The sequence below is a fragment of the Lutjanus erythropterus genome, chromosome 12 (genome assembly GCF_056507025.1).
Source record: "Lutjanus erythropterus isolate fLutEry1 chromosome 12, fLutEry1.hap2, whole genome shotgun sequence".
Lineage (NCBI taxonomy): Eukaryota > Metazoa > Chordata > Actinopteri > Lutjaniformes > Lutjanidae > Lutjanus > Lutjanus erythropterus.
The window spans coordinates 13,803,507-13,825,473 of NC_139328.1; the positions used below are offsets into that span (position 1 = coordinate 13,803,507).

A 21,967-nucleotide genomic window follows, 5' to 3' on the forward strand; every position below is an offset into this window, starting at 1 on the left:
CATTATTTATTAATGTCAAACATTAAATAATAATAAAAAAAAGAATAATTAGATTGCAATTGAAAATATTAAATTATTAACCATTTTTCACTTTCAATAAAATGAAAGTGAAAAACTAAATCATCTCAACAAAAGATTAAAAGTTGGGAAAAAAATTTCTTTATATCTAAACTTTGATTAGGTTTGATCTTGATTCAAAAACTCAAATATTTTGTGAAGTAATAACAGATTACATATGCAAACAGGATTACATAATCAGATTATGAAAATAGGATTCCATCTGAAAAATATGCAATTACATTATCAAAGATCAATTGATTAATTTTTCTGTAACATTGTCATGCAACAAACTGCTCCACAACACAAGATGTTTAAAAAGAAATAAAATATAGTGGAACTCAGGCTTTTGTGGCTATTTTTTTTATGAAGTGCAATATTTTCAGTGTTACTCATTACAAATTTATATTCTGTGACAGGCATTTCAAAGTAATCTGGCTCAACACCGGAGGACAGTTGTCATGAAATTATCTATAAAGTTTTCTCAACTTCTTTTTTTACAGTGTATAAAGCCAGTGTCCCCACTTTTACCAGCTTCACTCCAGACCAAACAAAATTTGCTTCTACACTGTCATTCAGATCTACTGTATTATAATACATGTCAATATTCATAATATTTTATCTAGCAGGACAGAGAAGTAGACGTGTCAGTAAGGTTTTTTTTTTTTTTCACCCTCAGTTTCTTAGCTCCGGTGGTCTCTAACTGACAGGAACTCAGGCACTATTTGTTATCTTTAGGCCCAATAAGTCCATCTGGTTTTGGTTTGGCTCCTCGAGATCGCCCCTGGAGATGTGGATGGAAGGGACTTAGGGGTGAGGCGGGGTGGTGGGGCTGGTGGTGGTGGTGGAGGGGCAGTTCTCGGAGGCTTTTTTCTCCTCTTAAATTGAATTTCTCACCATTCCAACCTGGGCCTTGGACCAGGGATAGAGCGAGAGCTTGCGTTCGGCTTCCAACCCTCAGGCTCCTGAAAAGCTATGCTAAAAAAGTAAGAAAGAGAGGGGAAATAATACTTGGAAGAAATCAGTATCACCTGTTTTGCCAAACGACTTGCATGTTCGGAGTAATGGCTATTAACTGACTCAGACTGTGCCTGTGTTTGTAATGGAGGAATGTATGAACTCTCTCTGAACCATAACTGACATGAAACCTTTTGTGTCTCACGAAATGATGTGTGAAAATAAACAAATAGTAGACTAAACAAAGCTGTCAGTCATCCACAGGAAATTAGAGTGGAAAGAAATTTCATGTTTAGGGTGTTATATTTAAATGTTGTAAAAAATGTTTATTTTTATTACATGTACACCAGGAGAAATCACCAAGAAAGCCAACCTCACAGCAAAGGTCCATATAGTGTTGATGGTTACACATGTACAGTAGCAACATAAAAATAATCCAGCCAGACCTACCTGTCACTGAATCTGCACTTTGTCAGATACATCCTGATTTACACTCTTTATTGTTTGTTTATGTCTATAATCATTATCTGAGGAAACTGTTCTTTTAACATTGAAGTGTTTGGTGTTTGGCTTCTCCCTTGTTTTAAGTGAATTAAAGGTAGTTAAATGCAATCTTAAACTATGTTTACATGTAATATTTTCTTTTTCAGTTGGATTTCATATCTAAAGTTCTGTAAATATTTCAAATCACATGGAGGAAAAGCCAACTTATAACCATATAAGGCTGTGATGTGTGAACAGTTCCCAAGATGAAAATCTGCTAGATAGCTGTTTGCAAGCTAGCTGGCTAACATGCAGATTGTGAGGGTGTGTTATGTCGTAATCCACTGTAAAGTCACAAGTCGAGAGTTCTGACTCAATCTAACTGTGTTTGGGAAAATATAGACACCCATCGCAAACTGATGTTTGTATGGCAAGTTTCACAACAGAAAACACAACATAAAATAAAAACTGATGTTTGCTGATCACTGTATGAGCTGCCATATTGCAGTGATGTCAGGTGTATTTATGTCGATGGAATCTGGCCAGATAGATCTTGTCCAAGTTTTAGACTTGAATGAAAACAAGTTTTTTTGTTTGTTTTTTTGGTTACCTTATCCTACCAATATAGAAAAGAAATTGAAAAACAAAATAATTCTCATTGCCTCTAATGTCTCACATTATTTTTAGTTTTTACAGCTACTGCAGTTTTTATAGCAGTAGGTCTACTTACATGTTCACTGATTTTATTAATGGTTGTCACACTCATATTACTTTAATCTTCTGCATATATAAGGACATTACATGTGGATTTACTGTTATATGTAGTACCTGGTAGCTCCCAAATTATGTAAGTCTCATGTTACACTAATTTAATAAGGAGCTTGTGTCTGGTTTGAATGTCATAGATACTTACAAGTTTAGATAAAGGTACAAACATTTAATAAAATTTACATATATCTTTTCCATATGGGTAATTTGTCTTGGACCATACAACCTATTATTCCATACATATTTCATTTTCAGTTTGGCCCTGATATCTGATGTTCTGTAAATATTCCTGAGGTGGATTGCCATTTTCAGTTACACATCTCTCCTCTGCTCCACTTTCTAAGAAGAAATTCCACACAAAAGGAGCTCAAGCTCAAGAAGTCGATTTCAGGTTTTGATACGGATGGAAGACAGTTTGTCTCTCTCATCCATCTCTCTTGTCACTGTCCAGTGCAGACTATATAAATCAAAATGGAATAGAAGTGAAAATAACCCAAAACTGTGAATTATTTCGTCTGCCCTTACAATTTTATGGCCATTACGGTCTCAAACTACTGGATGTAAAAGTGGTCAACTACTGGGTTTCTATGCTTTTTGGTGGTACAGTTTGCTTGTCTGGTATTTCTGTACAATTAAATACATGTTTCCCGTGGTATTCCCCCATAAAGTCTGCACTTATCCCTGACTAACCCTGTGGTTTCTGTAAAATAAGACCTTAGTGTCTTGAGCAGGCCAAAAGTAAAGGTATACTTTGTGGAAACTCACATTGTTGCTTCCTTACTGTCATTCTTCTTAATTTTTTTGTCTGTATCTCAGCCCTTCCTGTGACCCAAAAACCGTACATACCCACTTGTTTTCTCCAAAATATCTGAGCCAAAGCCCCCATTCCCCCGACATCATCATCACCCACACGCTCAGTTTATTTTCTCAGGTGAACAAACTGTGTCGCACACACTGGCTCCCTCAGATGCTCTTTATTAGGCTCCTGGAATCAGCTGTACTTTCATCTTGAGTCAGAGCGTGTTTGTGTGTTTAAGAATTAAATAGACCTAAAATTCTCACCAAAAATAGTTGATTATACTGTCACAGATTTAAAAAATGCTTTGTGAAAACTGTTTCTAATCATAGAGAGTGCTGTCAAATTAATCATGCTAGAAAAATCTCGATATTAGACTTTTGGAGTACCATTTTACAATAAGACTACCCTTATGAATGATTTATAATTAATTACATGTTATAAGACAGTTTTCATAGACCAATGTGAACCCACAACCTGTTAAGATCAAATTACTGCTTACTACTAATTCATCTTACCAGTGAGTTACTAACATTTAAGAGGGAGCCTAACTGTAAAGTGTAAAATAGAAAATAGACTCATATGAAAATAATTTCTCTCAATCACCACCTACAACACACCAGACGTGTGTGGCAGCGCCTGCATCTGCAGAGACCCCAGCATCCGCCTGTGCCTTCTTATTTTCTCATTATTTTGTTGTGCTTGTGATGCTTTACCAACCCAAACCCTCAGTATTTCACATCACAGGAACGAGACTCAACAATCAACTGTCTCTGTGGTGTGTTTACAGCATACTTGCCAACCAGACTTTCCTAGGAGACTCCTGTTTTTCATTGCTATCTCCCTATTTCCTCCTGGGATCACAATTCTCCTGAATCACTCCTGATAACTGATTTCATTGATGTCATTATCACAACCTCTTTCTGGCATTGTCTACTGTTTCCACTGAACAACAACACAACCACACCTTAAGAAAATTTTACAAGGAAAGGGGCATGGATTTTTATTATTATTTTTTTTTAATCTGATGTGTCAATTTCCTTTTAGGAGCAGGGGAAAAAAAACAAATGAATTCAAAAAAACAATGGATGTTAGTTTATGCCAGAGATTTACACAAGTTCACGGTACAAGACCGAAATATTCAGTATTCTTTTCCAGAGAATTAAAAGTAAAATTAATCAACATAAAAATGCTGTTGCAGTCTACTTATTATTTTGTTATTCTCATTCTTTAAAAGTTACCAGAATGCAGGAAACAAAGTCTTTGAAACTCTGTTTTTTTTGTATCAAAATCCTCCCTATTTTTGAAGTGTAAGCCAACAGTATATATTCAACACTGGTTTGTATTTCCTTATTTTCATCAATATATGTTTCAGTTTTGGCATATACATTGTACAATATGCTGTTTTTTTAACATAACATAATCCAGTTTGTGGTTTTTTTTTTTTAGCTTTATAGGATATATATAGCATTTTATTTGTTTGATCTCTCTTTTAATTTGTGTTTAACATTTACATATATTTTGCTCTATTTGTGTTTTTTCATAGATGCATAATTATTAGTAAAAATACAAATTAAGGTTTGCTGTGTCAGTACGCTGTTATCATTCTGGCCAATAAAGTTATTGTTAAACTGTAAAATATCCTGTGTCCATCTTTGTCATAAGTGTTAATCAATTTCGAGGGTAACTGCAAAAAATGTGCACTTTTATGTATATATTTTATATAAAGAATATCAGCCAATATATTGATATTAGATTTTTTTTTTAACTCTTAAACATGTTGATATTGGCCCCAAAAATCCAGCATCGGCATCTAGCTGAGGCCCTTTTTAGATATACTCAGCTGTACTGTGTGTTATCAAACTGAACTGCAATAAAAGGAAACAAACTCTCTTTTAAGACACAATTTCAGTTTAATGGATGTTTACACACTTCTCAAATACATGCTGAATTTGAAATTGTTAACACTCTGTGAGGACAACTTCTTTTACGAGCACTCTGTGTTTAACAACAGTTAATGTGACATTCATCATCAAGGTCAATTAAAACCACATAAATAATATTGTTCTAACAACATTTTATCAATGTATAGGCAACATTAGGTAGGTCGTGTATTACTTTCAGTTAGTGGACCTTCACAGAAGGCATCTCAAAGACAACACTGTTTTGTGGAAAAAGCGCCTACAGTAGCATGAATATGCAGCTAAAGTGGCACTATTGTGGTATGACAGCTAGAGCTTACAGTATAATTAAAAAAAAAAAAAAAAGTTTAAAAAAGTTTCTTCTGTGTCTGCTTTAATAAAACACATAAACACAAAGAGACATGCAACAAAAGAATTCAAATAATACACTAAGCTGATAAGACATAAACTGTTTTGGTGAAGTGTTATTTTCTTTATAAACACCTGGACAAAGCAGGATCTGACCACACAAGCCTTTTCAATGGAACTATGTTAGCTTCATGTATAATCTATGTTTAAATAAATAACATTATAAAGTGCACATACTACAGCGCATGACTCCAAACACAAACATTTCATTCTGTCCATACGTACTAGACGCATCCAGCAATTCTATCCCCTAAAATATAAGAAAATCTGAATCTTAATCTAACAGCTCAGCATTTATTTACAGCACAAAAAGCATATCGGATATTATTTGTAACTGAGCAGGGAGAGTTGCAACACAGATTATAACAGTCACGCATTATGAATCAAGCTGTAGCCTTCATACAGAAGCAGTTGAGGTATGTTTCTACAGTTTTTAATCTATCAACAGAAAATGAAAAGAGCAGCAGATAATAAACAGCACAGTGTATTTGGTTAGAGATAAATGAGGGTGGCTCACTGACAGGATATTTTAAAGTGAAGTAGATAGTACAACATGCAGCTTTCAAGGCAAAGGTGCCACACACACAATCAAGCTCTTACTGTATATGATTATATGATAATACGCGTCCGATGAAGCTAGGTCAGATTATGACATTAGCACCATTTTGAAATGTCATATACAATTAGATAAAACAGCTCACAAAGTAATACAATCCAATGCAGTATGACTAGAAACACCCTAAACAGCTGAGTTGCCATTTCTGACACAGTCAACAATAACTGAACATTGTAGTATTTATTGCATGGTAACAGACCTCTTTTAGGGCAGCCATTTTAAAATGAAACTGTAAGGTAAACACACAGTTACTAATGATACTGATATTAAAGCTTAACATTACATATTCAAATGTCTAAAAATGCTAGACATATGCTGTATATTTTGTTAAGTTATGTACATTATATATGTCATTATACTTACATTATCCCAAATGTTTCCAACCATGTTCAAATACATAGGAATACATAATTTATTCAAGGTAATGGTGCGTTTCCTGCTAACCAATGCTAGCTTGTCGCTAGTTGTTATAACATGGAACATGTTGGATACATCAGAGAAAGAGGAGTAAAGTCAACAAATGTGACTAACTGTAAAGTGAATAAAACTTAAATACGTTACCTCGAGTCACGTCAGATGTCAGGTTTTCTTCAACTATGGTGGTTGTTTAAAATGAAGAAACAACTCCCATGATCCTTTGCTACTTCATGACATCATCAAACTACGTCTTTTGTTATTGTTTTAATGTGAGAAATCCCTTGCGGTGGTGCTTACATAACGTGCGTTTAAGGAGCAGGTCAAGCAGAGTTGAGGTGTTGCTACTGTGCATGTTGACTCGCTGGAAATCCTCTGCAACACTAAGTGGAATGGGAACTTAATTACTATCATCGGCAACTCCTGTGTTTACCCTGATATTTCATAACAATATGGCTGCAGTCAAACAGGTCTGTTTTACTTGATTGATTGACGTTACAAGATGTTGTTGCTATTTTTCTCAAACATTACCTTTATGAATTGCAGATTATTAAAGAAAAACAGTTTTTTTATGAAAGTACAGTCTACAGCATGGTGGGACTATCTACTACTAAATTGCAATTAAACAAAACTGTTTTTTGTCTATTTCTTACATCAACACAATGTATCACATGTCGGGAAAGGGTTTGTGGGGTTGCCAGAATTTCAGCTCATGCCTCAGGTGCATGGGCTTGAAATCAGGTCATTTACATGGACAGGAGGGTTGGTCCAAGTGGCCACAGCCGGAGCCATCACATCATTGTAGCCCTAAAAGCAAAAGGACAGTGTGACTGTAATGATTCACTCTCAGAGGGCCACAGTCAGTGTAGAAACTATAATCTCCCCTTGCTGCAGTGCTGCCCTGCACAAAATCTGTGGCATGCTTCCCCCTTGTGGATGTTTGGAAAGTATATCTGTAGACGTTTGAAGTGACACTGATCTCTTTTTGGAAGAAAATATAATTTGACAAACAGATTAACAAAATGTTTTCTGACTAATAACACTGAAACACTCTTGACGAAGGTCCAGAGGAACAGAAACATTAATGTGATCAATAAAGTGTGATGCTGTGCCACAGCACTGTGCTGGATTTTCTTTTTTCAAGACTAAAATGACTCTTTCTAGCATGCCTGCATCTGATATACAGTAGCTGTGTGTGAGAATATCGCTTTTGGCTTTATAAAAAGAGGGAGAAAAAAAATCAGACCAACCTCAACTATCAGTTGTAGGCACACACGATGATCGCCGTGATCTGCACATAGTTTTCTGTGAGATAGAAGCAAAAAACCATCAATAAATGATTAATCAGAACAAATATAAAAGACAATCAAATATAATATAGGTTTCTCCATTCTGTTAATATAATATTGTGTCTGTAACTTTTAAAAAATGCATATTTTAATAATTAAAGCTTTTCTATCACATTAAAAAAAAGAACTTAAAATATTAAGAATGTTATCTTGTTCAGAAACCATAAGTTAGTTTAAGATCAGCATCACTGTGTAGCATTTCAGTTTATTCATGATAAATGCAGGACCGTGTATTTTACCTTTGTATAAAGGCGATGGTGAAGGACTGGGTCAGATAGCCAAGGGTGTCTTAAGGCCTCAGATGCCCCCATCCTCCAGCTGAAGACAGACATACAAATGTCCGTTAAAAAAACCACCACATGTTAACCTCAGATTAGAGACAGTAAAACAGAGTGAAAAGATGGATACCCTTTGTTCACGACAAGCAGTCTGGAGATGAAGTCTTTGGCTTCTTCAGACGTATCGACAAACTCCTGTTCCTCGAAGTTCCACTTACAGGCCAAGATGTTATTCAGAGTCTCATTGTCATCGTCGCCAAGGAAGGGGCAGAGACCGCTCAGACTGGCAGGAGAGACAGACGACTATTAATGTTATTAAATATCAAGCAAGACTTCCTGGACCTTGTAGTCTTTTTGGTCACTTATTTTAATCTGTGCATGTGTTTGTGTGTTTCCTTACAGCATGTAGGTGATGACACCGAGGCTCCACATGTCTGTGTTGAACGATACAAAGTCGTAGTTGATGACCTCAGGAGCGAGGAACTCCGGAGTACCAAAATTCACCCGCAGTTTCTCCCGTGGCTTATATCTATGTGGCGGTCATATCAATGACATTTACATTTTGAATGATTACAGGAGTTGGTAAAACAGATGTAAAGACAGGTACTCACATCCTGGCGAGACCAAAGTCGATGATTTTGATCTTATTCGTGACTCTGCTCACGCATAGAATGTTTTCTGGCTGAAATTTATAATGAAACAATTCAAAAATAAGTAAGTGCTTGATTAAACTTTGAGAATGCATACAATCTGATTTCCGAGTCTCTTTGTTACCTTTAAGTCCAGGTGTAGGATGTACATTTTGTGCATGTGCTGCAGACCCTCACAGATCTGCCTGATGAACACCACAGCGTCCAGCTCCATCAAAGTGTAGTTTTCATCAATGATCCTGTCAAACAGCTCACCTCCACCAACACTATGGTTAGACACAAACGCATAACAAAACACCACTTAAAAATCCCATGTTTTAAATCTAAGGTATTGCTTTATATTAGCAATAAATATCCACACTATCTTTTAACATTATTAACAAAGTTTAGAAATAAATTAACCAAAATTCTACTGGGCATTAAAGGTCCAGTGTGTAAGATTTACACAGATTTACTGGCAGTGTATAATCACCTGAAAATAAGTCAGGTCGTTGTCATGTTTTTGTTAGAGCTGTACCCGACTCAAATTTTTTTTTTGAGTTCATCAGATTTGGCTGTTCATTTGGCCGAAGATTTGTTTGTGTTTTTTCAGTTCAATGCTATTCTAAACATCTATATCAGCCTACATGCGTATCTTTTACCTGTGAGATTCATGTTCTAAGGTCTTTCCTCATCATCTGATGTGAAAACATCAGATATCTACAGTTATAGAAAGTAAAAGTGTACATAAATCCTTGCTGACAGTGTGTCACCTGTGCTCCGTTTCTATCACTTTTCTCTGCTTCCATCACAGTTCATATTGCTGTTTGTGGTGATTTTGAGCCTGGGTTTGTAAAGTTTACAGCCTGCAATGCTGCTGCATTGCTCCGTGCACAATGATGCAGCCAAAAAATAAGAGCTTAAAATCAGATTTCACCTTTTTGTCACCAGCAGTGTTGTCACATCAATTCTTTTGTCGGCTAAAAATATATTTAGGAATCCCCATATTCATAAATCCTCATTGAAATGCTATCCCTGTGCTTTTTTGTAAGCCTCTATCTGTTTAATCCTGATATTGTGATGAGCACTGACAGACAAAAGAAAGAAAGACTGCTCAACTTGAAGAATCTCGGTTAACCGAAGGGTCTTCAACCAATGATTTGAGTCCCTAGTTTTTGTTACCTTAGAATTTATATCCATTTATATCGACAGAGGACTCGGGTCCTGCAGTGTTGCATCACCATGTTTCAACAGTAGGCCAGAGTGGACAAACAAACCCAGCCTTACGCCGTTTCCTACACACTGGACCTTTAAATAAGTAACTCTACTTTAAATTACTTGGTAAAAGACGTTCAATTAGCTGTTTTGAAAGAAATAAACATTCTGAAAATATAAAAGAAGGAGCATACTATTCAAGTACAAGGATGATGTCATTCCTTGACTCATAAGCTGCATAGAGCTGGATCAGGTTGGCATGGTCCAGATTATTCATGACCTGGATCTCATTCTTCACCACCTCCTACCAAAATCACAGACACAAGCACATGGACAGACAGATTAAGAAGCAGACGAACAGACACGTATGCAGACAAGCACGGACACACAAGCACAGACACGGACACACACATGATGACACGATGAGAGGTGTCAGCTGTTCTCTGCTATGAGACAATGCATCTTCTCTTCTAGGTCAAATATTTGTCACCTAGGTGAGAAGTATTCTCTCTGCTTCTGTTCCAAGCGGCCTTGTAGTGTAGTATGTACTAAAAATTGTAACCCTGCTTTTTATATCATGTGGCGTGGCTCTCACTGGGGCATCAAAATAATTCATTATCACGACACTGAACATTAGGGCGTTCTTACCTTTTCTTTGTGACTCCGGGCTTTGATGACCTTCGCCGCCAAAGTGAGACCAGAGGAGTTTTCAACACATTTGTGCACTTGGCCAAAACGACCCCTTGAAGAGAGGGAGAGAAAAAATAATAATAATAATATTTTCACAGTCACCTTAAATCGTTCATCCGGCCATTCCTAGAAAGAGGCATAAAACAGGACAGGAGAGGAGAAGCTATGTTGCATCAACAAGAACTCATTTTTAAACCTCTTTAAATCTTGGTTTAACTTTAAATCAATTTCACAAAACTCTTGAAGTAGTTTGAAATAAAAAAAAAAATAGAAACCTCTTTTTAAACTTAAGTTTAGATTTTGCATTTCTCTGCAGAGCCATCATGAGCAGGCTAACTGGGCTAGCTAACTTTTTAGCAAGCTAGCAAATACTGTAACATTTATTTAACATTTCTGCTAGCTAGTAAACAATACAGCATTTTTGTTTTTTTACTTTTTAGCTAGCTAATAAACAATATACCTTTTTTTTTCTTTTTAGACAACTAGCAAACAATGTTCACTTTTTAGACAGCTAGCTATACTTACTAGCTAAGTCCCACAGCCCTCAAACTGATCTTTTATAGATTTTAATTTGGTTAAGCAACCATCTACATATTGATTAAACTCACTGAACTTGGGTTTACTAAATTGAGATCAGTTTTTAATTGGGCAACAGGGCTCTGCTTAATTTTAAATCTGGATTTAATCATTTTAAACCTAGTTTTGCTAAACTCTGATTAGAACTAATCTTAGATTCAATCCATCGTTGTTGGTACAACACAGTAACAGTGTTTTATGTTTCCATGACAAATCAAAAACTGATCTTCCATCAAATACAGACATTTTACTGTAGGCAGTGTGTGCGCTTAATCTGTTATTTCATTAAATCTGAGCTGGGCTGTGTCTCCTCTTTGAAGACTTGGATTAACACTTAGTGATTAGCTACCAGCTGGCACCAGGGATACAGTTTCACATACCAGTCAGTCCTGAAGTAAAAATAACTGCCGTGGCCCTGAAGTTATGAACCAAGGGAGAGGAGAGCGCGGGGGTGGGGGGGGTTACGCAATTAGGCCTCATGGGAATTGAGCGCTCTTTGTCTCACTGCCTTTGATCTGTGATAGATCATCAATAGCTTTCTTTTTTTTTTTTTTATGTTACAGAGAGAAAAGTCCGGTGCTCACCCGCCCAGGACCTCCTGCCAGTTGATGGTGTAGAAGTTGATGATCTGGTTGGGCTTGGCAGAAACGATCCGATGATTGAAAGGAGCCGCTGGAGGAGGAGTGGTGTCTAAAGAGAAAAGATAATAATAATCTGTTTTAATAAGTTATGAGGAATGTGAGAACACAGGAGCTTCGGCTACACTGAGGCTTTTGAAAGGCTCCACGGCTGCTATAATCAAGTTAGCACGTTGCGTATGAGAGAGCTATCATAAACATCAACTACAGGCGCAGTTGTTGTCTAAATATTACAGAGGAGTAACCAAGCTTTAGCACAACACCTCCTGCAGTCTGAGCGCCAAACTACCTCAAGGGCTTTATCTTATTTCATTGTAGTGGACTGTACCAAGTTAACGTTCTCGGCCCAACCTTTCACGGACTGATAGCAATTTATTTACACAAACATGCAAAAATTCTAAATTTTACCGAGTGTCTTTGTACTCTCTCTTTCCTAACCCTTTGTAGTCTTTGTACTGTATTTGATTAAATCTAGGTTTTGTTTTTAACAGCATTTCACAGCGTCCCAATTTTTTAGGAATCATGGTTGTAACTTCAGCATCAAAATATCTCATTACACTTAATATAAGACATTTCAATGACTTGTTTTTGACAATCCATCTTGAAAATCTTGATCTTTATCTCTTACAGAGCAAATGTTCACTTGCTCCATCATTATACGACTTGTTTATTAGATTAGATGTTTTTGAGATTATTATTGTCTATTCTTTATGTACTGTATTTCTTGCTATTTATCAGCCATCATATACACTAATACCAATATATCTACAATAAGCTAATATTGGCAGCAGATTTATTGGTTTAGCTCTAGTATGAGGTGATAAAACACTTATCAAAATGTATAACGTAGACGTAGATGATAATGATTAACTTATTCTGGCACTGCCTTACAGAGGATTTTTTAACGGGTAAATAAAATTCAGCTATTCAAAGTTTCAACTTTCTACCAGCAATTACTGTCGGGAGGTCCTGACTCACCGATAAAGTATCTCTCTGCTTCATCATCATCCTCCTTTTCTCCATCAGGTTCTGCTTCTTTTTCCTTTCTCACTGCCTCCAGCCTTTCTTTTAGATTTAACTGGAACTCAACTCCATCTGCCTTGAAGACAGCCCAGCCCTCAGACTCGAGCCTCTGTTCGTCCTCATCGTTGTCTTCCCTCTTCTCCTCCACCACCTCCACCACCTGGGTCTTTGTATGTTCCTCCACTACAAAATGTTCCTCGGTCACAAACGACTTGGTGCTTGTGCTGCTGACCTCTGACCTCTGGTCCGGCTCGGCCTCTTGAGATGGAGAGGCATCTTTGTGGTCGTCGCTGGTGGAAAAAAAAAATTTGTTGTGTTTTCATTTTATTTTTGTTTGTTTGTTTGTTTGTTTTGATTCATGTCAGCTTGTGTAGTTTTTGTAAAATACTGTTTGATGTGGCTGAAGGCACAGTTGATTGATCTTTGCAAAAAGAACTAATACATAATTGACTAATCTATCACCATTAAGAATTTAGTCATAATATTAAAGAACTATCTGTATAACTGAAATACATACAGTATATATAAAAGACCAAGGCTAATAACAAATGAAAACCTTCAATACATGAACTGTTTGTAGCCCAGACTATCTTATATAAATATAACTGTATCCATAACAGATTAATGAGGGTCGAGTCCATTGAATTGCTGAATTAAAATGATTAAAATCAATGAGGAAATAAGCTTAATATTTCTATATTCTAATGTGTTATCTGCCCTACTTTGTCTCGATAGATCAATTGATTTAGAAAACACGAGAAAACTGAAATCAGAAAATGTCTCTCAACCACAAAGGGCAGCTCATTCTCAAATGTTTGGTATTATGGCATTAAAAATTCCTTGAACAATTATTAAAATAGCTGCAGACTAATTGTATTTTCAACTTATGAATTAATTGATTTATTGACAAATCATCACAGCTCCTCTTGGGGTAAAACAGAATACCTTGTGATAGTTGTTTCTTTTTCGTCTTTCTTTGCAGCCGAGGCTTCGGCTACTTCTTCAGCAGGAGAAACAGCCTCTTCCTTCTTTTGCTCTGGAACTGGGATCTTTTCTTCTTCTTTCTCTTTCACTGCATCCTCCACATCAAGCATGGGTTCCTTCTCCGTCACTGCTTCCTCCGCCTCCTGCACCTTTTCCCCGACCTGCTCCTCACTATCCGTCTTATCTTTCTCAGCCAGAGCCACCTGGGAGTCTTCACGCAGGTAGTCCACCAAGTTGCAGGCAGGGGCGTCGGGTTGTTGATCTTTAGGGGGAACTCCAGCCTCCAGATCCAGACATCCAGAAGTGAGCTGCTGACCTGATTTCTCCGCATTCTCCTTGTTGAGTTTCTGCACCTCCTCAAGAAGCAACACCTGCTTCTTCAAGGAGATATTGTCTGCAAAACATCCAAACAGAATCTAGATTTAGTCTCTCACAGCTTGATAAATATTCATCATTTCTTCTCAACATATTAGGATGCATAAATCTCAGAATAATAGACTAAGATGATTCTCTCATAGACGCTATGAGAGTAAATTCATCTTTTAAATTTACATATAGCTGCTGCTGTGTCTCACTGATGATTTTAACTAGACACCAGATATTGAGAACTGACAAGTTTTTGTATAATTAATAGTTATGTTGATCTCAGCACCTGCTGCGTCTGGCGGCTTCATCTTCTTTTGAGCTTTCAGACCCTTTGGGCTCAAACAGGGCTTTTCTGTCCCATCTTTACCTTTGTGGTCCTTCAACTGTGAAATACAAGCAAAATACAGTAAAGACAGAAATCTGGACATTATATCAACATAAAATTGTCTCAAAGTAATTATCATAGTTTAAAATGTTATATTAAAGGATTATTGTGACATTTAGAGTTTTAGAAGGTTTTTGTTCTTCACCAGAACTTTATGTTTTATTGTTCCGTCACACTGGTACTAAAAATGTTTGGGTACGGAACACTTTCTGTGCTTTTATGTGATGTTCTTTGGATTGTGATACATGTGTACACAAAAAATACAAGAAAACCCCAAGGCATTCTATTTTAAAACAATTAAAGATGTCTTTATTGTCACGGCATGGTCATGCTACGCCTTAGCATCAAGCTTCAAACCTCCCTGACAAAGGTTTGATCCCAAAACGTGTCAGGGTTTGTTTGTTTTAAGGTCCAAAGTAACCATGCCATTGCAATAAATGCATTTTACTTAAACTTCACTAAATCCTGCACATTTTCACTCTTCAGTGAAAGCTGAGCAAGCTTGGTAGCTGGTGGAGCCTCGGTCAACTTTCTCATCTCCTGTCTCCTGTACTTATGTTGTGTGCTAGGCTGTATGTCTGTGTCGCAGAGAAAAACACATTTTTGAGATGGTTGAAAGCTTGTTTATGTTAGCACAGCGCTAGCTAACTAATCTACATCTATCATTAGCTAAATAGTTAGCTAGCATTCTGCTAACATTAAAAAGATAGGTAGCTAGCTTTACAGGAAAATTGACCAAGGTACCAAGTTTGCTCAACTGGAGTTGGAGCACAGAGCAAAAAGGGGTTGTACTTTGGAATTTTTTATGATTTTTGTGAAAAGCAACAGTGTTTTTTTTTCTTTTTCCCAAATGTGACTTGGCGTAGTTCTGTTATTGCTTTGCAGAAATCGCACAATGTTATGCTTCTCATCAAGAAAATCAGCACAATAATAATTGTAGTACGGAGGCAACCCTTTATGAAAAAGGTGCCATCCTGAAGCCAAAAATGCAAAAGCACATACATTATACTCACATATTCTACATAAAAAGATAAGTTCCTGCAAACATACAGACTGTAAGCACAATAAACCTACAAAGTTTCCACATTTGCGAGAGGCGAGGAAATGCTTTGGTCCGTGGAGCTTTATCTTGTGAGAGCGCTGTGGAGAACTGGGCTCACATGCAGGAATTATCTCCTGATTCCCTTTACTGGCTTTATTAGAGGTAGGTTTCTAGTAAAAAGACAAGATGGCAGTGATTAGTAGGGTTACATGAATGGACATGGAATGGATGAGATTATCACATGTTAAGAATGAATGTCAATAAAAATGAGGTTGATATGAAGTTAGAATCACATTAAATACACACAACACGACAAATTAATCAAAAAAACAAATTAATAATTCAATAAAATGACAGTGACAAGTTGATGTGATGAAGTCAGGGTCACGGGTAAAACACACAACACAACAAATTAATTACATCAAATTAATACTTGAATGAAATAACTGATAAAATAATTTTAAAAAGATAAAATATAAGCAACAATTCCCCTGTTTTCATGTTAAACATTAGCACATTTAATGTTCCTCTCTGTGCACAGACTGACTCGTCTAATGGCATGCCTTTGATAACTCATGGCAGATGGATAGACAGCAGCAGGGTGGTGAATTTATAGCTTATCACTTGTCGCACTCTGCGGTGGAATGCACTGCCGACCCTGAGTGGAAAATATTACAAGTGACCATAGGCTGTTGTTCAAATTTCTCTGACGAGGAAACTCACTAAACACTCTCTGATCAGGTTAGCATGGAAAAACCTGTCTTGAACCCGGGGGTGTCTCACATTTGTTCTGTGAGTGCTGGCGTGAAGTGAACTGGGGAGGGGATATTTCAAGTGCAGTGTTTCCCCAGTTACAGCAGTAGGGTTTGAAGCCCTGATTGGGAGACTGGGGAAAGCGTGAAGGGACCATAGTAACAAGGATTACATGTTAGATATCTCTCACCTCTGGAGGTGTAAGATGGAGCCTGACAAATGCTTTGACGACCACAGAAATCCCCTGAAATGTGAGTCACACGGAAGCCATCAGATCGGTATGTGGTCATTAATCATAATACAGCCATAAAAAAATGATCCAAACTTTTAATTGGCTTGAATTCAACAAGTCACATCTTAATTTAACACATACATGAAAACAAAAAAACAGACTGCACTGTTGCACATTGTGCATTACAATATGAAGTACGTGATAACCTTGTCACATGACGTCACAACCACTCAGGTGAGCTTGCTCTCAGCTTGTAGGTCACAGAGGAAAAGTGATATGACCTCTGCAGACACGCAAGTGATTGGAGTGTGGTGATAATGTGCTTTAGGGTGTCTAAAAGTGCAGCTCATTCTTCTGATGCCAAGCGGCACTTAGTGACCTTTACACAGGGTCGTGGTCTCTGTAATGATTGTATAATAAAGACCAAACACTCAGGATTGATATGGAGGTTACTACAGTGTCAAAGGAATTAAAAGATATTAAGTGACCCATCCTAAGACTTGCCAAGTTTTGCTCCGTGTGCCATTAATAGTTGAGCAATCTTGGCACCCTGCAAAACCATCTTTCTCTTTTCTTGCCCGCTGTTTTAAGATATGCTGTGTACTTGGTTTGTCTACGTTAAAAAGAAAACCTAATTGCTGGGGGATCTGTAAAAGCAACATTATATATTGTCACATCTTAGCTGATGTTAGCAGAGCACTAGCTAACTAGCCTGCTAATAATTGACGTAATTAGCTAGCTAGTAAGATAATATTTTGCTAACATTAGCTTCCAGATGTAACAAGCTAACAATTGATGAATTTTAGCTAGCCCGTTATCTGGCATTTTGCTAACATTAGCTAACTTAAAGGACCAGTGTGTAGGATTTAATAGCATCTACTGATGAGCTTGCAGATTGCAAACATGTCATCTTATCCCCCCTTTCCAAGTATGTAGAAGAAGCTATGGTGGCTGCAAAGCTCATGCAAAGCACAAAAGGCTGCACCTAGGGTTGCCAGTGTTTACAGCAGTGGCACTCAAAGAAGCAGTCTAGCAAAATGCAGTCATTTCATTTTTAAGTAAGTATACATTTTGGATTTGAAATCATGCTTTTAGGCTACATAGACTAAAACAAACCTAGTTGATATTTTAACTTTATTACTTATACTGCTTTGTATAGTTCATTTTTAAAAGAGATTGTTATTGTTGTTATTATTGAAATTGAATTGTTATAATAGTTGTATACTTTAATGTCTGCTTGCCATTATTTTTTCTGGACTTCTTCCTCCAGGGCTAGTTATTAATAATTTAGTTATTACTAAAACCAACAATAACCAAATGCAGAGGCAATTTTGTAATATAATGACAAGTAGATAAATTTATATAGTCTTACATTTACAGCTGCTGATTAAAGGTATCCGGCCCTTTAAAGGCAACCATACTGCTTAAGTGTACAAAGATGAAAATGAATTAGCACCCCTCTTCTAACACAATGATTATTATATACTAATAAAAACATACTTATGAAAATAATAACATTTGATTTTGTTTTCAACATAGGCGAACTTAGAATATCTAGGAAACAGGAAGAGAGAAAGTTGATCGAGGTATCAGGCTTGTTCAGTTATATTGGAGCACAGATAGAAAAAAAGTTGGATTCAGAATGGGTCAATTCAGCCAAGTCAAAGTTGAAACTTTAGACATGAAGTTGAAGATGTAATGTCTGCATCCTGCCAAACAAGCGCAGAGCATGGTGGAGCAGCAGTAACGTCACTGAGATTATATTTACACATGTACATTTTTACTTTTCTGAGCGTGTACCAGCAGTTCCTAAAACACTGCATGCCATGTTACACAGGCCTTTACTGGAACCTCTAAATCAAAGGTACTGTGACAGCATTATCAGCAGGACTGCCAATAAACTTTTATGACAAGCTATTTTGCACCGCAGGAAGTTAAGTAATTTGCAAAGAATCGCATGGCAGAGACAATACCCACTGTTCCCTGCCACCAGAGGTTAACTACTGGAAACTAGTGATGTAAATCATACCATGTCCTAATTGGCGCAGACTGTGACTTGTTCAAGTGAGTCAGTAAGAGAAACAAACTGCTGAAGAGAGAAGGGGAGGAAGACTGACTCATCACAATTTGTTGACACCTGACTCCTGGTCAACTGAAGGGGTTAAAGCCCTTATAGATGACAAACACAGCAGCCCCTAATCCAAAAACAGCATTTCTAAACCGGGCCACTCACATTTCACCCCTGGCCTCACACCGGCACCTCTCGTGCCCTGCTGGGACTGAGGGCGGGGGGGTCCCAGAGGAGTGGGCCTCATGCCAAGGAGGCCATGTTGCACTCGGCATGGGTAGATTTCCAATAAGTGGAAATGTGAGTTAAATTGGGGCTTATATAAGTTAGAGGTGACATGTTTATTGTGCAGTAGCTTACATAACATTATAAAATTAGCATTGTTTATTACTTTACCTTCAATCAGCATTTAGCAAGTGTAAACACACTAAATCCCAGACACAGCCTATTACACCAGCCTGATTATATCATAAGGGGAATTCAAAACACAAGCCAACTAGCATTCATAGGCAAGAGAACTGTTGGAGCGCTCAGTTTTACTGCCATGATCATTTTCATATGTTCTGCCAAGAACAACAAGATCTTTGAGAGATCTGAGAATTCATAGTCAGCAGGGAAAATACATAGCATCTTTTTCACAGCTGACAAGAACAAGACTAGATCTCCATGTGTGACAGGCTGTGATACCTGGAAATGGACGCTTTGGAATCTAGACTGGCAAAATATACAGTTGTAAACCCTCTATATCAACAATCCATACCAAAGCCTACTATGAGGTAAACACTTGAGGCAAAGATATTTTTGAGTTTCGGCATGTTATTTCTTGGTCTCACCTTTTCAAGCTTCTTGCTTATTGTGTCTGCAGATGATTTCCTCTTAATGGCTTGCTTGCCTTTACTGTCTTTGGGCTTGGAGCCCTTCCGAGCTGCAGGGCCTTTGAACATCAGCTCCATAACCTTCGAACTCTTCACCGTCTCCCCAATGAAGCTGATCACCTGCTGCATGCTGAGGACCAGTTTTTCCATCCCTTCGAGCTTCTGTGCCTGCTGCTCGGACCGCTGGTTCACCACCGACATGATGGTGCTCATCTCCTGGCATATCTCCCTCACCTCTCGCCCCATGGCCTGCGTCTGGTTCACCATCCTGGGCGGAAGGTGGATCTCCTCATTGTCAACCCTCAGACTCTCCACATCCTTTTCAATGCCATCAATGTCCTGAGACATCCCATCTAGCCGATTGAGGACCTTCTCTTGAATGTTGATGAGCTTGTCCATCTTGCTGCTAAGTGACTCAATCCGATTTTGGATGAGATCAAAGCTTGCAGAGTTGCCATCTCCTACTGTGTTCATTACCTTGGAACTCATGGCTTCCGGTGATGTAAAGATCACGTTAGGACACCAACTTGATATAAAAGTCGGACCAATAATGTCCGCAAAACAGACAAAAAGACTTTTTCAAAAATCGTAGCCAGCTCTACCCCTCAGTGCTCCCCGCCGGTGTGCAAACTATTAAGATACAGAAAAGTGGAACAATGGAACAAAGGTGATTCAAGGTCAAAAATCACCAACCACCAGCGGTGCAGATGAAGATTACAAGCTTCTAAAACTGAAAACTCAACTAAACTGGAGTTTTACTTCTCTGTTTCTCTTGCCGGTGCCTGCTTCTCTCCACACTATAAGAATGGAGTGAGCCGGTGTCCCTAAATGTAAATGAACAGCCTACGTCAGCAGGGTCAAGTGTTTGGGGTGGGGGTTTGGCACTGCTTGGAGCTATGAGACATTTGAGAGCCTTCAAGTGTTAAGCCCACTACCGTCACTCGCCTGCTAGGTGTCAAAATGGTCACTGTACACAGGACCTCTTCAGTGTGTAAGCGTGTCAGTGATCATTCATTTGTACAGTTTTTCCTATTCAGATGACAATGACATTAACTCGTTTGAACAGATGGACACGTCTGGTCCACATTCTTGAATGGACTGCGCAGGTGCCCAAAAAAGGAGAAGGAACTCACAGGTGGGTTTTTAATGTTAACTTCAAAATAAAAGGTGTGTTGACAATAGACAAAAGTAATATTTCAATAATGTTGATAGAAAAAGTCTGAAAGGACTAAAGGACTAGGCTTCTGGTTACGTGGCACTGCTGCACATGGGTCTGTCTGTGTACTACTGTGAATGACAACCATGTTGCAATGCAAATTCCCTCTTTATCTCTCAAATGCCTGTCGCTTGCACTCAACAGTGGGGGAAAGAGGAATCCTGTGGTTCCTCGCCAAGGGGACCTACAGTAAGACGTTTAGCCCCTCTGCTGAAAGGAGAGATGGTTGACACGGATGATTTATACGAAGCCGACTCACTGACAAAAACATCCACTGATAACCTCCCTTAAGAGAGTAAGGGATCAACTTCAACTTAGCTCTTGTAATACGACCAGAATCCACGTTCCCTGTAAATCAAAATGTGTCTTATTTATTCCAACAGACATGTGTTTATGTCAACTCACGTGGCAAAAACATGTATTAAATTCCTGAGCAAACACTGACCTACATCATATAGTTACAGAGGTGGCAAAAGCACATACGTTCTTTGGTCAAGTACAAGTACAAATACTTGTGTAAAAAATACTCTGGTAAAAGTGGAAGTACTGATAAACATCTTTACTTAAGTAAAAGTGAAAAAGTACAGGCTCTGAAATAGGCCATTTCTACACCTGGTCAAAACTAACTGAACCTCACCTTTTCTTTATGGTCGAGTCTCCTTCTGGCTATTGTTACATCATTTTTCATCTTGTTACATCTTTTTTACTCGTTACTCGTCTTTATTTGTCTTGATCATTTTTTTACATAGTTTTTTGTCATTGTCTTTTTAGTCTTGTTGTGTCTTTTTCCATAATTTCTCATCTTGTTATGTCATTTTTTTGTACTTATATCTTTTTTTTTTGGCTTGTTTTCTTTTTGCCTTGTTGCACCATTTTTGTTTTGATTTGACTTTTAAGTAGTTTTTTGTCTTGTTATGTAATTTTTCACCTTGTGATGTCATTTTTCATCTTGTTAAGTCGTTTTTGACGTGATCCGTCTTTTTTGTATGGATGTCATTCAAATTCAAAGTTTTCATCTGTTACATCGCTTTTCACATTGTTACATCTTGCTCTACCTTTGTTGTGTTACATCACTTTTTGCCCTGTTACTTCTTTTTTTGTTTTGTTACATCTTTTTTGTCTTGTTACATCTGTCGTGTGTTATATGCACTGATGGAATACATACAAGAATTGTCTTTTCTATGTTATTGTCCCACTCATTTAGGCTGAAATCAGTCTTCATGTTGG

The 21,967-nt window shown here is 37.6% G+C and overlaps 1 protein-coding gene across 4 annotated transcripts; it reads right to left on the bottom strand.

Annotated features, from left to right (window-relative positions):
* Window positions 1–6,983: 6,983 nt before the first annotated feature.
* On the bottom strand, window positions 6,984–20,336 carry mylk4a (myosin light chain kinase family, member 4a). 4 transcript variants are annotated; one of them, XM_084732164.1, is made up of 16 exons: window positions 19,483–20,336; window positions 16,540–16,593; window positions 15,629–15,766; window positions 14,456–14,552; window positions 13,765–14,197; window positions 12,775–13,109; window positions 11,743–11,848; window positions 10,541–10,634; window positions 10,087–10,196; window positions 8,823–8,964; window positions 8,660–8,730; window positions 8,449–8,577; window positions 8,179–8,331; window positions 8,010–8,088; window positions 7,672–7,726; window positions 6,984–7,228 (listed from the first exon to the last, which is right to left on the bottom strand). In XM_084732164.1, exons 1-15 carry the CDS (start codon window positions 20,011–20,013, stop codon window positions 7,673–7,675), a joined length of 2,526 nt encoding a protein of 841 aa, XP_084588290.1. In that variant the 5' UTR covers window positions 20,014–20,336; the 3' UTR covers window positions 6,984–7,228; window position 7,672. The 4 variants fall into 4 exon arrangements, with proteins under 4 accessions (XP_084588290.1, XP_084588291.1, XP_084588292.1 ...); XM_084732165.1 differs by lacking the exon at window positions 16,540–16,593 and having other exon boundaries at window positions 19,483–20,335; XM_084732166.1 differs by lacking the exon at window positions 15,629–15,766 and having other exon boundaries at window positions 19,483–20,335.
* Between the last annotated feature and the right edge of the window lie 1,631 nt (window positions 20,337–21,967).